At 43.1% G+C, this 13,011-nt stretch overlaps 1 protein-coding gene across 2 annotated transcripts in view; it reads right to left on the bottom strand.

Annotated features, from left to right (window-relative positions):
- Positions 1–13,011, bottom strand: part of POMT2 (protein O-mannosyltransferase 2) — a 408,616-nt gene that overhangs the window by 116,584 nt on the left and 279,021 nt on the right. For both annotated transcript variants that reach the window (XM_085626671.1, XM_085626672.1), the window contains one exon: positions 7,527–7,598. In XM_085626671.1, the coding sequence (XP_085482797.1) occupies positions 7,527–7,598 (72 nt within the window). The remainder of the gene's footprint in view (positions 1–7,526; positions 7,599–13,011) is intronic.

Below are 13,011 nucleotides of genomic sequence, written 5' to 3'. Positions count from 1 at the left end.
TAAAATATTTACAGCAAAACCAAAGGAAATGATGGACGGAGTGTTGGACATTGCAAGCCCTCACCCCCAGTCAACTGATCTGGGTTTAATCCACCACCGTTCTTTAGCCCACTCTGCCACCCCAGTTCAGACATGGCCATATGCAAATCAGTCTGACCCTGTGCCTCATGGGAACAGTCCAGCCCGAACTGCCAAGCCATGTCTTCCCTGGACCGGAAACAAGCTTCCTAGGACCGGTTTCTGGCATTTCAGCCGTCTTCAGCCAGGCTTGCTTGAATCCAGTGGCAAAGTGAGCAAGGGACTCACGTCTGAGCATACCCTGCCAACTTATGGCGAACAAAGCAAAACCAAAGGAAATGATGGACGGAGTGTTGGACATTGCAAGCACTCACCCCCAGTAAACTGATCTGGGTTTAATCCACCACCGTTCTTTAGCCCACTCTGCCACCCCAGTTCAGACATGGCCATATGCAAATCAGTCTGACCCTGTGCCTCATGGGAACAGTCCAGCCCAAACTGCCAAGCCATGTCTTCCCTGGACCGGAAACAAGCTTCCTAGGACCGGTTTCTGGCATTTCAGCCGTCTTCAGCCAGGTTTGCTTGAATCCAGTGGCAAAGTGAGCAAGGGACTCACGTCTGAGCATATCCTGCCAACTTATGGCGAACAAAGCAAAACCAAAGGAAATGATGGACGGAGTGTTGGACATTGCAAGCACTCATCCCCAGTCAACTGATCTGGGTTTAATCCACCACCGTTCTTTAGCCCACTCTGCCACCCCAGTTCAGACATGGCCATATGCAAATCAGTCTGACCCTGTGCCTCATGGGAACAGTCCAGCCCGAACTGCCAAGCCATGTCCTCCCTGGACCGGAAACAAGCTTCCTAGGACCGGTTTCTGGCATTTCAGCCGTCTTCAGTCAGGCTTGTTTGAATCCAGTGGCAAAGTGAGCAAGGGACTCACGTCTGAGCATACCCTGCCAACTTATGGCGCACAAAGCAAAACCAAAGGAAATGATGGACGGAGTGTTGGACATTGCAAGCACTCACCCCCAGTCAACTGATCTGGGTTTAATACAACACCGTTCTTTAGCCCACTCTACCACCCCAGTTCAGACATGGCCATATGCAAATCAGTCTGACCCTGTGCCTCATGGGAACAGTCCAGCCCGAACTGCCAAGCCATGTCTTCCCTGGACCGGAAACAAGCTTCCTAGGACCGGTTTCTGGCATTTCAGCCGTCTTCAGCCAGGCTTGCTTGAATCCAGTGGCAAAGTGAGCAAGGGACTCACGTCTGAGCATACCCTGCCAACTTATGGCGAACAAAGCAAAACCAAAGGAAATGATGGACGGAGTGTTGGACATTGCAAGCACTCACCCCCAGTCAACTGATCTGGGTTTAATCCACCACCGTTCTTTAGCCCACTCTGCCACCCCAGTTCAGATATGGCCATATGCAAATCAGTCTGACCCTGTTCCTCATGGGAACAGTCCAGCCCGAACTGCCAAGCCATGTCTTCCCTGGACCGGAAACAAGCTTCCTAGGACCGGTTTCTGGCATTTCAGCCGTCTTCAGCCAGGCTTGCTTGAATCCAGTGGCAAAGTGAGCAAGGGACTCACGTCTGAGTATACCCTGCCAACTTATGGCGAACAAAGCAAAACCAAAGGAAATGATGGACGGAGTGTTGGACATTGCAAGCACTCACCCCCAGTCAACTGATCTGGGTTTAATCCACCACCGTTCTTTAGCCCACTCTGCCACCCCAGTTCAGACATGGCCATATGCAAATCAGTCTGACCCTGTGCCTCATGGGAACAGTCCAGCCCGAACTGCCAAGCCATGTCTTCCCTGGACCGGAAACAAGCTTCCTAGGACCGGTTTCTGGCATTTCAGCCGTCTTCAGCTGTGTTCAACACTCCGTCCATCATTTCCTTTGGTTTTTGCTTTGTTCGCCATAAGTTGGCAGGGTATGTTCAGACATGAGTCCCTTGCTCACTTTGCCACTGGATTCAAGCAAGCCTGGCTGAAGACGGCTGAAATGCCAGAAACCGGTCCTAGGAAGCTTGTTTCCGGTCCAGAGAAGACATGGCTTGGCAGTTCGGGCTGGACTGTTCCCATGAGGCACAGGGTCAGACTGATTTGCATATGGCCATGTCTGAACTGGGGTGGCAGAGTGGGCTAAATAACGGTGATGGATTAAACCCAGATCAGTTGACTGGGGGTGAGTGCTTGCAATGTTCAACACTCTGTCCATCATTTCCTTTGGTTTTTGCTTTGTTCGCCATAAGTTGGCAGGGTATGCTCAGACGTGAGTCCCTTGCTCACCTTGCCACTGGATTCAAGCAAGCCTGGCTGAAGACGGCTGAAATGCCAGAAACCGGTCCTAGGAAGCTTGTTTCCGGTCCAGAGAAGACATGGCTTGGCAGTTCGGGCTGGACTGTTGCCATGAGGCACAGGGTCAGACTGATTTGCATATGGCCATGTCTGAACTGGGGTGGCAGAGTGTGCTAAAGAACGGTGATGGATTAAACCCAGATCAGTTGACTGGGGGTGAGTGCTTGCAATGTTCAACACTCCGTCCATCATTTCCTTTGGTTTTTACTTTGTTCGCCATAAGTTGGCAGGGTATGCTCAGACGTGAGTCCCTTGCTCACTTTGCCACTGGATTCAAGCAAGCCTGGCTGAAGACGGCTGCAATGCCAGAAACCGGTCCTAGGAAGCTTGTTTCCGGTCCAGAGAAGACCTGGCTTGGCAGTTCGGGCTGGACTGTTCCCATGAGGCACAGGGTCAGACTGATTTGCATATGGCCATTTCTGAACTGGGGTGGCAGAGTGGGCTAAAGAACGGTGATGGATTAAACCCAGATCAGTTGACTGGGGGTGAGTGCTTGCAATGTTCAACACTCCGTCCATCATTTCCTTTGGTTTTTAAAATATTTACAGAACTGGGTAAATTGAGAGGCTTTGGCCCCTGGGACACAATAGGGATTTCTAATTTGGGCAACCTCTTTGAGGGAGAAAAGCGGATTTCTTTTATTTCCCTTCAACATGATTATCCATCTTCATGACACACAAAATACTAAGTATATGCAGCAGAAACATGCATGGGATGCTGAGGAACAGACTCGACTCAAATCCCTGAATACACCCCGATGGAAGGGAGATTAATATGGGGAAAACTCTGGGGCAGGCGGTCTCCTTCACCGATAAGACCATCAATAATAACATGCCCGATACATTGAAGAAACTGAGAGAAAAATGGGAAAGAGACCTGGGTGAATTAGATGACAAGGACTAGGAAGAAGCTAAGTTGCACCCAAGGATGGTGGCGATTATACTGAGGCTGCACTTTGTACAGTACATGATTCTCCAAAGAGTCTATTATGACCATTTCTGATTACACAAAATTGGAAGGGCTGTTCCACCACATTGTATGTGATGTAGGGAACAGGACGGCACATTCTACCACACACTATGGGAATGCCCAGTAATTACAGTATATTGGAGAAACATAATAGACGAGATGGCTAAGATACTCTAAGGGCCCCTCCAGGCCAATCTTAAGTATGTCCTCCTTGACATTCCCATGGAGCTGGATCTCCAGAGAGCCCAGGTTCTCTTTTGCAACTTGAGCTTGGCAGTGGTGAAGAGAGACCTGGCCAAGCCCTGGGGAGCGCCTGAACTGCCCACCCTGGAGGAATGGAAAATAGGGCTGGATCTCTACACGACAGCGGAGAAAGTCACATATAAGACATGGGGCCGCCCCAAAAAGTTTGCTAAGATATGGGGTCCTTGGCAAACATACTACGGACTAGATATGATTGATAGAGATAATGAGCTCTTACCGGAATGACTATAATCTCACTTCTGTACCTTTGTGCATGCATGCATATACTTTATTAACAACTAGAAGCGTTAAGGACTACACTACCTGTACCCTATTGCCCTCTGTAATTATGATTCATTGACGACTCAATGTGACTAATTGTTATGGTTTACAAAAATAAAAATATCCCCCCCACCCAAAAAAAGACTCCGACGATAGTTTGCAGTTTTTTGTTGGTATCCAAGGAATGTGAAGTTACATCGCAGTGTTTTCAATGTGTAGAAGATGCTCTTTGTGACCTCATTGGAATGTGGTATAAGAGAGAGATCTGAGTCCATGGTTAATCCTAGGTTCTCACTTTTCTTGACATAAGTGGCGTGTCATCAAGCTACTTGGCTTTTTGTCAATGTCCACAGGTCATGATCGCTGTGTTGTTGAGCTTTAGGTGGGTAATTATTATCTGTTTCTAAATTACAAAGACAATCAATAAGTCTTAACCTGTAGAGGTCTTCTGGGCCATTCATTCTAGAATGATGTGAGTATCATCTGCATAGTTTTAACATGTAAGGGTGAATGATCAGATCAGGTCCATTTACAGGGTTAGGAAAATCATGAATAGTAGAGGTGTTTGACCCCCGAGGGACGCTACAATGTTGTGTGCGAGAGGCAGATAAGAAAGGTGGAATACCAAGCCCTGTATGTCATTGAGGTAGAAGGCAATCCATTGGAGAGAGTTGTCTGATATTCCGAAATGATGGAGTCCGTGTAGTAGCATCTGGTGGTGAACAGTGTCAAATGCTGGTGATAAGTCCTGAAGCAATAAGGTATTTACTCTGTTCTTGTCCACTATGAGTTTTAGGTCGTCCTTTATGGATGCGGGGGCTGACTGTACCCTCCATTGATCTGAATCCAGATTGTTGATCCAACTGCAAGTAATTTTCCTTAGTAAAATTGGAGGGTTGAGTAAACTGTGCTCTTTGGAATAATTTACATAGGAACTGTAGATTGGCCTGAGTTTTCCTGGATTGGATGGGTCGAGAATCTTCTTTGTGAGAAGTGGTCTAACAGAAGAGTTCTTTAGCTTAGGTGGGAAACATCCCAGTTCCAGGTATTTGTTTAATATGCTTCTAGCTACTTCCCCTACATAAACTGTGCAAAATATTTCTGTGAAGATGTTTGGGGATCTGGGTATGCAGGTAATCCTGACGGCCTGTTTGAATTAATATCAGTAGGTTGTTCTTAAGAAATGGCGAGGACGGTGGTGAAAGATTGTGGTTGTGCATCACTGGGGTGGTGTGTCATGCCATTTTGGTAGTTTACAATCTTTTCCAATTTTGAGATCAGTTTCATGGAGATTTTAATGTAGAAGGCCTGCAATCTTGGGTCTCTGCATTTTACACTCCTAATTACGGAATTCTGTTAGAATCTTGTGGATTTCATTTGTTAGGCAGTCACCCAATTATGGATGGGGACGAGTTTTGTCTTTTTTGTGCTTCTGATGGTTGCTGCTGCTTTGTAGGTTATGCTATAGTGATGCAGTACGTGGCTGTCAATATGATCCCTTTTTCCTGCACTTGCATTGCAGGGTGCTGTGTTGCGTCTTCGTTCTTTTGGTCTTGTCTTTAAGCCTTGTGGTCTTCTTTTGGATGTTAGTCATGGTAGTGGTAGAAGGTGGGTACGTCGTAAAGTTGCATACTGATAGTATGTTCTTTGAAGTAGGAAGTTAAGTGCTAGGAGGTCTCTTTTTCCTTGTTTTCTATGTGTATTTGTTGTTTATGGCATTTGCTGTTTTGGAGGTGTTGTTAGAGAATGGGATGTTGATCTTGAAAGTAATGACATGATGGTTGCTCCAGATGACAGGGGGTTTGTCACACACTGAGGCATGTCATGGGAAGCAAATATGATGTCCAGTGTGTAACCAGCAGAGTGGGTTGGGCCTCATTTGATTTGTTGTTGGTTGAAGGTCTCAAGATAAGATTTAATGGCAGTGTTGTTGTTAAAGACTTTTTGCCAAACCAAGTGTTGAGGTCTGCTGGGAGGTATAGATTGGATTGATATAGTAGAGTCTTGGATACTGCCTCTGGTAGAAGTCCTTATACGTGGCATTACTGGGAGGCAGTCTATAGCTCAAGAGGACGTAACAAGCAAAGGCTAGAGAGGGATGACATCTCACCAGCCAGGATGCAGTCCTTGTGGCGAAGTCTTTGATGTGAGATATTTGTAAAGATTTATTGTAGGTGATTGTTAGGCCACCTCCAAACCTGCCAATATGATTTTTGCTGATGATGCTGTATACTGCCGGTATAACATAATGGCATGTAGGTGTGGATTTGTGGCTGAATCACATTTCTGTGATAAAAGTAAGTGTGCTGTGGATTCTGATAGCAGATCAAGTATGCTGTGTCAGATCTTGTTCATGGATCTTGCATTAAAGGGCAGGCAATTTAGGTGTGGGGTCTTTCTACTCTTGTTGCGATGATGCATCAAGGTAGTGGGAACTAGAGTAGAATGAGGCAGGGCATGTGGAGTATGGGTACTGGTCAAAGGGTAGACTGCTCTGCATGCAGCCTGGGGTAGCACTGGCCGTGGGCTTGTGTGTGAGAGAACCCTGGGTTTCCTGGGCTGGGTATGGTTGTGGAGGCATTTGCCGTAAGTTGTTGTGGAGGAGCTGCAGGTTTACATAGTGGGATGAGTGAGTAGGTGTGAGAAGGGATGATGTAAATTAGGAGCGCTGTTACTAGGAACCCTTACTTGGCTTGGAAGAGACAGGAAGAGGAAAGTGGCAAATAAATTCAAAAAACTGTTCCAAATGCTCAAAAGCTCTTTTTCCACTCAACAAACCTGTATTTTTTTTGTCTTTAAAAAAAATCTAAATAAACTAACTTGTTTGGAACAGAAACTTAAGGCGCTGCTACTAAAATAAACTTGATGAGTAACTGCTTTCTCAAGATCATGCAGCCAAACATGGTACCGCAGTCCTCTGCCGCACACCACCAATAATTCAAATCCTGCAAGGTCAACTGTGCCTTGCATTCCTCCAAGTCTGATAAATTAAGTATTTTTTTTATTGGGGAACATACAGACAACAACAATAACATTGTGCCATATCATTCGACATATTTCACACTCAGCACAGATAATAGTGATCATTTGCATGTACAGATCACTCTTTGCAATGATACATCTTGGTACAGTTAATGTACCTATGAATAAGTTATTGATTTGCCTCAGCTCCTGTAAGCAGGAATACTTGGTTAGGTTTCTTAAATTAAGTATGTTTCACCACAATTGAGGTAACAGTAAAAACTCTGGTATGAAATGCTAATAAAAAGTTATCACATGCATGCATACCCCAGTATTCATCACATCCACGCTTCTGTAATTCAGTCTCAACCTGACTCACAACATACTACTGTTCCTATTCTTGGAATCCTTCTGCTACAAGAAAAATGTCTCTGAAAAAGGGCTCTTTTGCTTCTTGGATCCAGACCCATGCTAGGCTTCTCATTCTCTAAGGCTAGAAAAGAGATGGAGTATAATGGGCATCGTTTGTTGACAGTGTTTGATACCCAACTATGGATAGGAGGTGTGATGGCCAAAGTTTGATCACATTACTAGACGTCCTTATTGAAAACAGAGAAATCAATTGATGTTGAGTCAGCTAGCGCACGCTTAAGAGTGCTAAGGTGGGTAATGCCTCACCTGATAGTTGATTGGCCAATGCCAGGGCTTTGAAGTCACTTCATTTTCCTTGGGTTTCAGGCCGCTGTTTGCCTACAAGAAGGAACAGAAAAGGAAAAAAGACCCAGAGTATATGATGTATAGGTTGGAGGCAAAATACAGACTAATATATGTTTCCAATTATCTATTTGATATTATCTACTACTGCTGCTTATTCTGTAAATGACACACATTAACCATAATGGAGCAACCCTGTGTCCCTCAGAACCTGGGTACATACGATAATTAGTAAAATGTGTTCTGTCGGGTTAAACAATTGCTTAGTATCAAAGATAATTAATCACAATCAATCACTTAAACCTTGTAAAATAGCCGGATAAGTCAGAACACACCAAACAAAAGAACATAGTTGATATGTCATGTTTTATATATCAATTAAGTGTCTCATGGCATATATAGCTGTTACACAGTAAAATCACAAGACAAACCACATAACTGAAAAGGAAAAAAAAGGACTGATAACATATAGTGTGGCAATGTTACATACATATTTACAACAAATAACCAATACAAGAATCAAGACAGAATACGGGGAATTTTTGAAAAATCGGTCCTTTTAATTTTATATATAGTTCAACTGACACCCAGTTTTATCCTCAACAATGGTTTCAAGGGTTTAGTGACTAAGGACGTGGTGTGGCTAAGTGTCGACATTTCGACCCAGGATGTATGTGTCAATTGAAAAACATCACGGGGGTCTGTTGTTGTTCAGGAAAGATTGGATCAATTAGATAAAATACAGGAAGCTTGAGCACAGATAGAGTTAACTTGGCTGAAATGTATTAAATGGTATGTTTATGCTAAAGGCATATTGCAGCCTGGAAGATTCACCAGAGGCAGTGCATTTGTTAGCACTTTTGTGTGGGAAAAGATCACTTTCAAGCGGAGTAATTGGCCTTTGGTTGAATATAATAGCTTCATTACATTCATTCCTGTCTACAGACAGAACTCAGAGAATGAACTCCAACAAATGAGTTTCGGAAATGAATGGCTCTTTTCAAACTGAGAGAGGAGAGGAAAGAGTTCAATTAGAAGATGAGGGGGTTAAGAAAGACAATGTCATCTAGGGAAGCGCAGCACACTTTTAATTTTCTGCTGAAAAAGTATATAAAAAAATCAATCTGTGAATACAAACTAGCTTATATTGATAAGCAATGGATAAATATTTTGAGATCTGCAAAAATGGTAAACCCAAGCATTTTTGGAAATATATTAACAAACTGGATGGAGTTAACAGTGGTAGAGGCTGTAGCTCGATTCCAGAACAAGAGTGTATAGGTTACATCATGCTATTTTATGTGGAATCAAAATGTAAGAAGAAACACATTGGTGTTATTTTCCAAAACAGAGAATGTCCATTTATGTCTAGGAAATTTATACTCTACTGGTATTCTTTAAGCAACTGCTTACAGGGTAATTGTAAATTTGGGCCCGCTGTCTATTCCGCCTGTTCAAAACAGGCTTTGAATCATTACTGAATCCCGTATCCCGGCTAAGGTCTCTCCTGCATCCTTAATAAGAGTGTTCATGGTTTGGCCTCTATCTAGGAAACCGGGTTATTTTGAACCATCGAATTCTCCTCTACTAAATAAGATTAAGCTAGGATCATGAAAACATCAGGACATTTTCCTTACTTATACAGAAGGCAATTTATTGTAACATTATATGCCTGTTTTATGGATTATGAATGCAAAATTAATGAGGAGCACAGGGATGTCCTTTAGAAAAGAATTAGTGATCCCGGACTGCATATTGAAGGCCGCTTCAGCTGATTTAAAAATCAAGGGAGGTCAGAATAATCATTTGCCAAAATAAATACGTAAAGGCCTGAATCAGATCTGTGTTTTGGGTCCTTTTCTGTATAGTTTTTACACTACAGACATTGTGGTGTGCCCTATCAGAAGTTAAATCTTTTCCAGAGGCCATGTGGATATATAGATATGATCATAGTAGACCAAACAGTATTAGGGTTTCTGCATTTTTCTAACTTAAAAAAGAGAGTAGTAGTGAATCAAGAAAAAATAAATGTTACTTTTAATTCTAGTTCTGCAAGGAATGAATCTTCATTGACGACATGAAAGTAGAATATTCCCATTTGACAGAGGGCATCTTGAAACATGTCAAAACTCACATTAGGGTGTATGTTTAAAAGCGGTAAGATCGTGCATTTTGAAATACAGGTAAAATCTCTGTTGCTTTTCAGACTAATTTTTGTTCTGAATTCCAAATGTTACAGGTATGGCAGCACTATAGCACCAGTTGTTCATATTGCTGCACAGAGAATCCCTAAGTTCAAAAGCGTAAAGTTGAATAGAGGAAAACATTAACCAGATAAGCAGAATGCAAAGAGAAGATGAAAACAAAACATGCAATGTTTAAGGAGCGAGCAGATTCCACATCCCAGCAAGCAATTTATTAGCATTTACATGATAGTCTCAAGTCTTTCTGAGGAATATATTCAAATGCAGAGTTAACTAAGACCTCCTTTAAAGTGAAAAACAGACTGGGGTGAAGTGAGAATTGTTCATGTCTTTAATAGAAAATCCTATGCTTCAGAACCATGATTACAGGTAACATTTACTTATGCATCAACCTGTGGTCTCTAGGTTTAAATGGTGGATGAATGAGGGTTTCTCATAAACTGTGCATAGACATCTTAACCAAAGAGGTTTCTGAGGGTGGCTTGATCAACTATTGTATCCATTCTAAAGTAGAAATCTAGATAGAAATATTTGGTTAAAGCATGAATAGATGTCAATCTAGCTGCACTACAAATGTCGGACATAGAGACATTTCTCCACCAAGCAGCTGCCCCTGTTTTTCCTCTCACTGAATGTACTCTGGGTTTGAAAGATTAAGGCTTGATGCCAATGGGTAAGAAAGTGAGATGAGACAAGGGATTTATAGATGGAGTTTTGGGGTATGGCTAGATATTATCAAAAAGGACCATAACTAACAAAAATGATGGTGACATCCTCAACTCCTTTGTTCTGTCCAGGGAGACTTTCAAGACGTGTCTTACATTTAGAGAATGGAAACATCTCTCTGACAGAGAGAACAGGTTATTGGAGAACATCAGCAAGGGGAATGTCTGATATGTATGAAAATTGGAAACAACCTTTGGCAAGAATGAAGGGCAAATTTGTCTTACTGCTGTACCTAAGTGGAAAACAGTTTGAGGTTCTACTGCTGAAACAGCTAGTGGTCCACTTACTATAAAGGTTGATGTAATGTGCACAAGTAAAGTGGTTTTCGAAGAGAAAAGATGCAGTAACACCTGGGATTGGAGGTTTGAGCAAATAGACCTGTTTGCAACATCTCAAAACACAAAATGCACAGACTTGGTGATAGTGGAGTATGTGAGGAAGATAAATCAGTGTCTGAGAGTCACCCTACACGGAGACAGAGAAGGAAAGTTTTTCCTTTAATGCCTTTGAGGGCTCAATTTCTTGGGATGAAGCAGCATGGTGACACTCTGGAAAGGGTATTGATGGCATGAGAAGATGGATGAAGAACTGGGTCCTCAACCAGCATCTTCCGGATGAGAGACATCAAAATAGGTCTTGGGACCATTCATGGTTTTGGTGAAGAAGTTGAGGTGAAGTTATTCCTGGATGGGACCCTCATCAGGGATCTTCATCCTTGGAGGTCTGGTGCCTAATGGAGACGCTTCTGGAGATGATGCGTCTACTTGAAGAGTTACAAACTACTGTCAACGTCGAGTACCGTTGTGTTAACTTTCAATGCTGAATTAGTAATTTCATCTGCCTTCCAGTGATAAGAAAACTATTTTGATGTTGAGAGGTGAGATAATTGTCTTGTCGGCAAGTTATGTTTCTTTCTCCTGATGACACCAGAGTCTGTGGCATTAGACACACCTTTTGCTTTGGAACGAATGTAGATCTGGCTGAAGAGGCTGTCCTCAAAGGGAAACAAGTTGGGATGGGGCACCTTCGAGGTCGACCAGAAAACTCCGGAATGGCAGGAGTGATTCATATGGTGGTGATGACAATGTTTCTTTTTCTCCTTTCCATGGATCTCTCTCTATGAGAATCCTTTGGAGGTAAGCAGCCGGTCACTGTAGATGGATGGCCTCCCTGGCCATGCTGCAATATTGTTGCTTTACTTTCTAAGTCATGAGGTCTTCTAGTTTCCCTCCGAGGTGAATTACTTCTCTCAATTCCAGGCCAGATTTTGCCATCATTTTACAGGAATCATACTCCTTCACTGAATGTGAGAGTGAACAACAAACCACACAAAAATTATGCATTTCCAATGCTGCCTACTACCTCCCAAACAAGCGGAAGTTCACAAATAGTGAAGGCATCGTTAAAAAAAGTCCACTTCATAAATCAAACAGTTGGAAACGATTCAGATGTATTCAAATGTTGAATAAAGTGGTGAAATCTTCACACAATAGGATGCCAAAACCAAGGGAAGTCTATCATGGTAGGCATTTGGGACAGTGCCCCGTCAGACTCGGAGAAGTAGAGTGATAGCCTGGCATGCTGCTCTTCCACTACAGCATCTGGCAGCAGAGTAGTCTGTGCACACACTATACTATGCTCCTGCAAGAGTGGGCATCTTAATTGTTGCCCATATCTTAAATGCTCAATGTATTTGTGAGGCACAGATGAGGGCAGGTGGGTGCTAACAAAAGCGGCAGCAAATCGGCTCACTCTGAGTAATGACCATTCAAGGCAAACACTTCCAGATCTTGGTTCCTCTTCTCATTGCCTGATCTGTCAGAAGGTCAGTCAATGAAAGGAGGAGGTGAGTTCTAGGAAGGACATAGCGAGGTGCAAATACTCATTCTTGTGGGCCATGTCCCTCACCACTGCCAAAGTTTTACACCTTTAGCTGCCTTCTACTCCTTGGCTTCAGGGCCTACAACTATCCTGGATCTCTTCTGTGTGCTCTAGCAGCTCCATGTCAGTGCTCAGCACAAGCAGGGTTCATGGAGGTGAAGAGTTGCAAGCAGGCACTGTCCACCTTCTGAGCCATGCTGAGCCCTAGCACCACAAGGCTGTTCTTGCCAGGGCTGCAACTCCATTCCCACACTTCAGCCTCTATCTGCATCAATAGACCAGGAAAGAGATTTGGTACCTACTAATATCCAGAGTATATAGCCGCACCCAAAGAGATCAGGTGAGAATGCTCAATCTTGCTGTGTATCTTTCATATGGATTTTGCTGTCTTCAGGGAGGGTTGAGGGGATGTTTTCAGTTTGTGTTAGTATTCTGCCTACCATTTTTCTTACACTTAACTTAGTCCTTTTGCACCTTATAAATTATTTGTGTAGCAGTATGGTAAACTGGTGGTTCAATGCTTTGTTATATTTAAAGTTAGGAATACAGAAAAGATTTAGCTTGCATAAGCTATGGAGGTTTACTTGACTTTGAACATGCTAGATTTCACCTCTTTCAAATGTACACCCTAGAATACT

This window comes from Triturus cristatus, chromosome 9, assembly GCF_964204655.1.
Source record: "Triturus cristatus chromosome 9, aTriCri1.1, whole genome shotgun sequence".
NCBI classification, from domain to species: domain Eukaryota; kingdom Metazoa; phylum Chordata; class Amphibia; order Caudata; family Salamandridae; genus Triturus; species Triturus cristatus.
The sequence above is the reverse complement of the archived record's forward strand: the minus strand, read 5'-3'. Positions and strand labels throughout refer to the sequence as shown.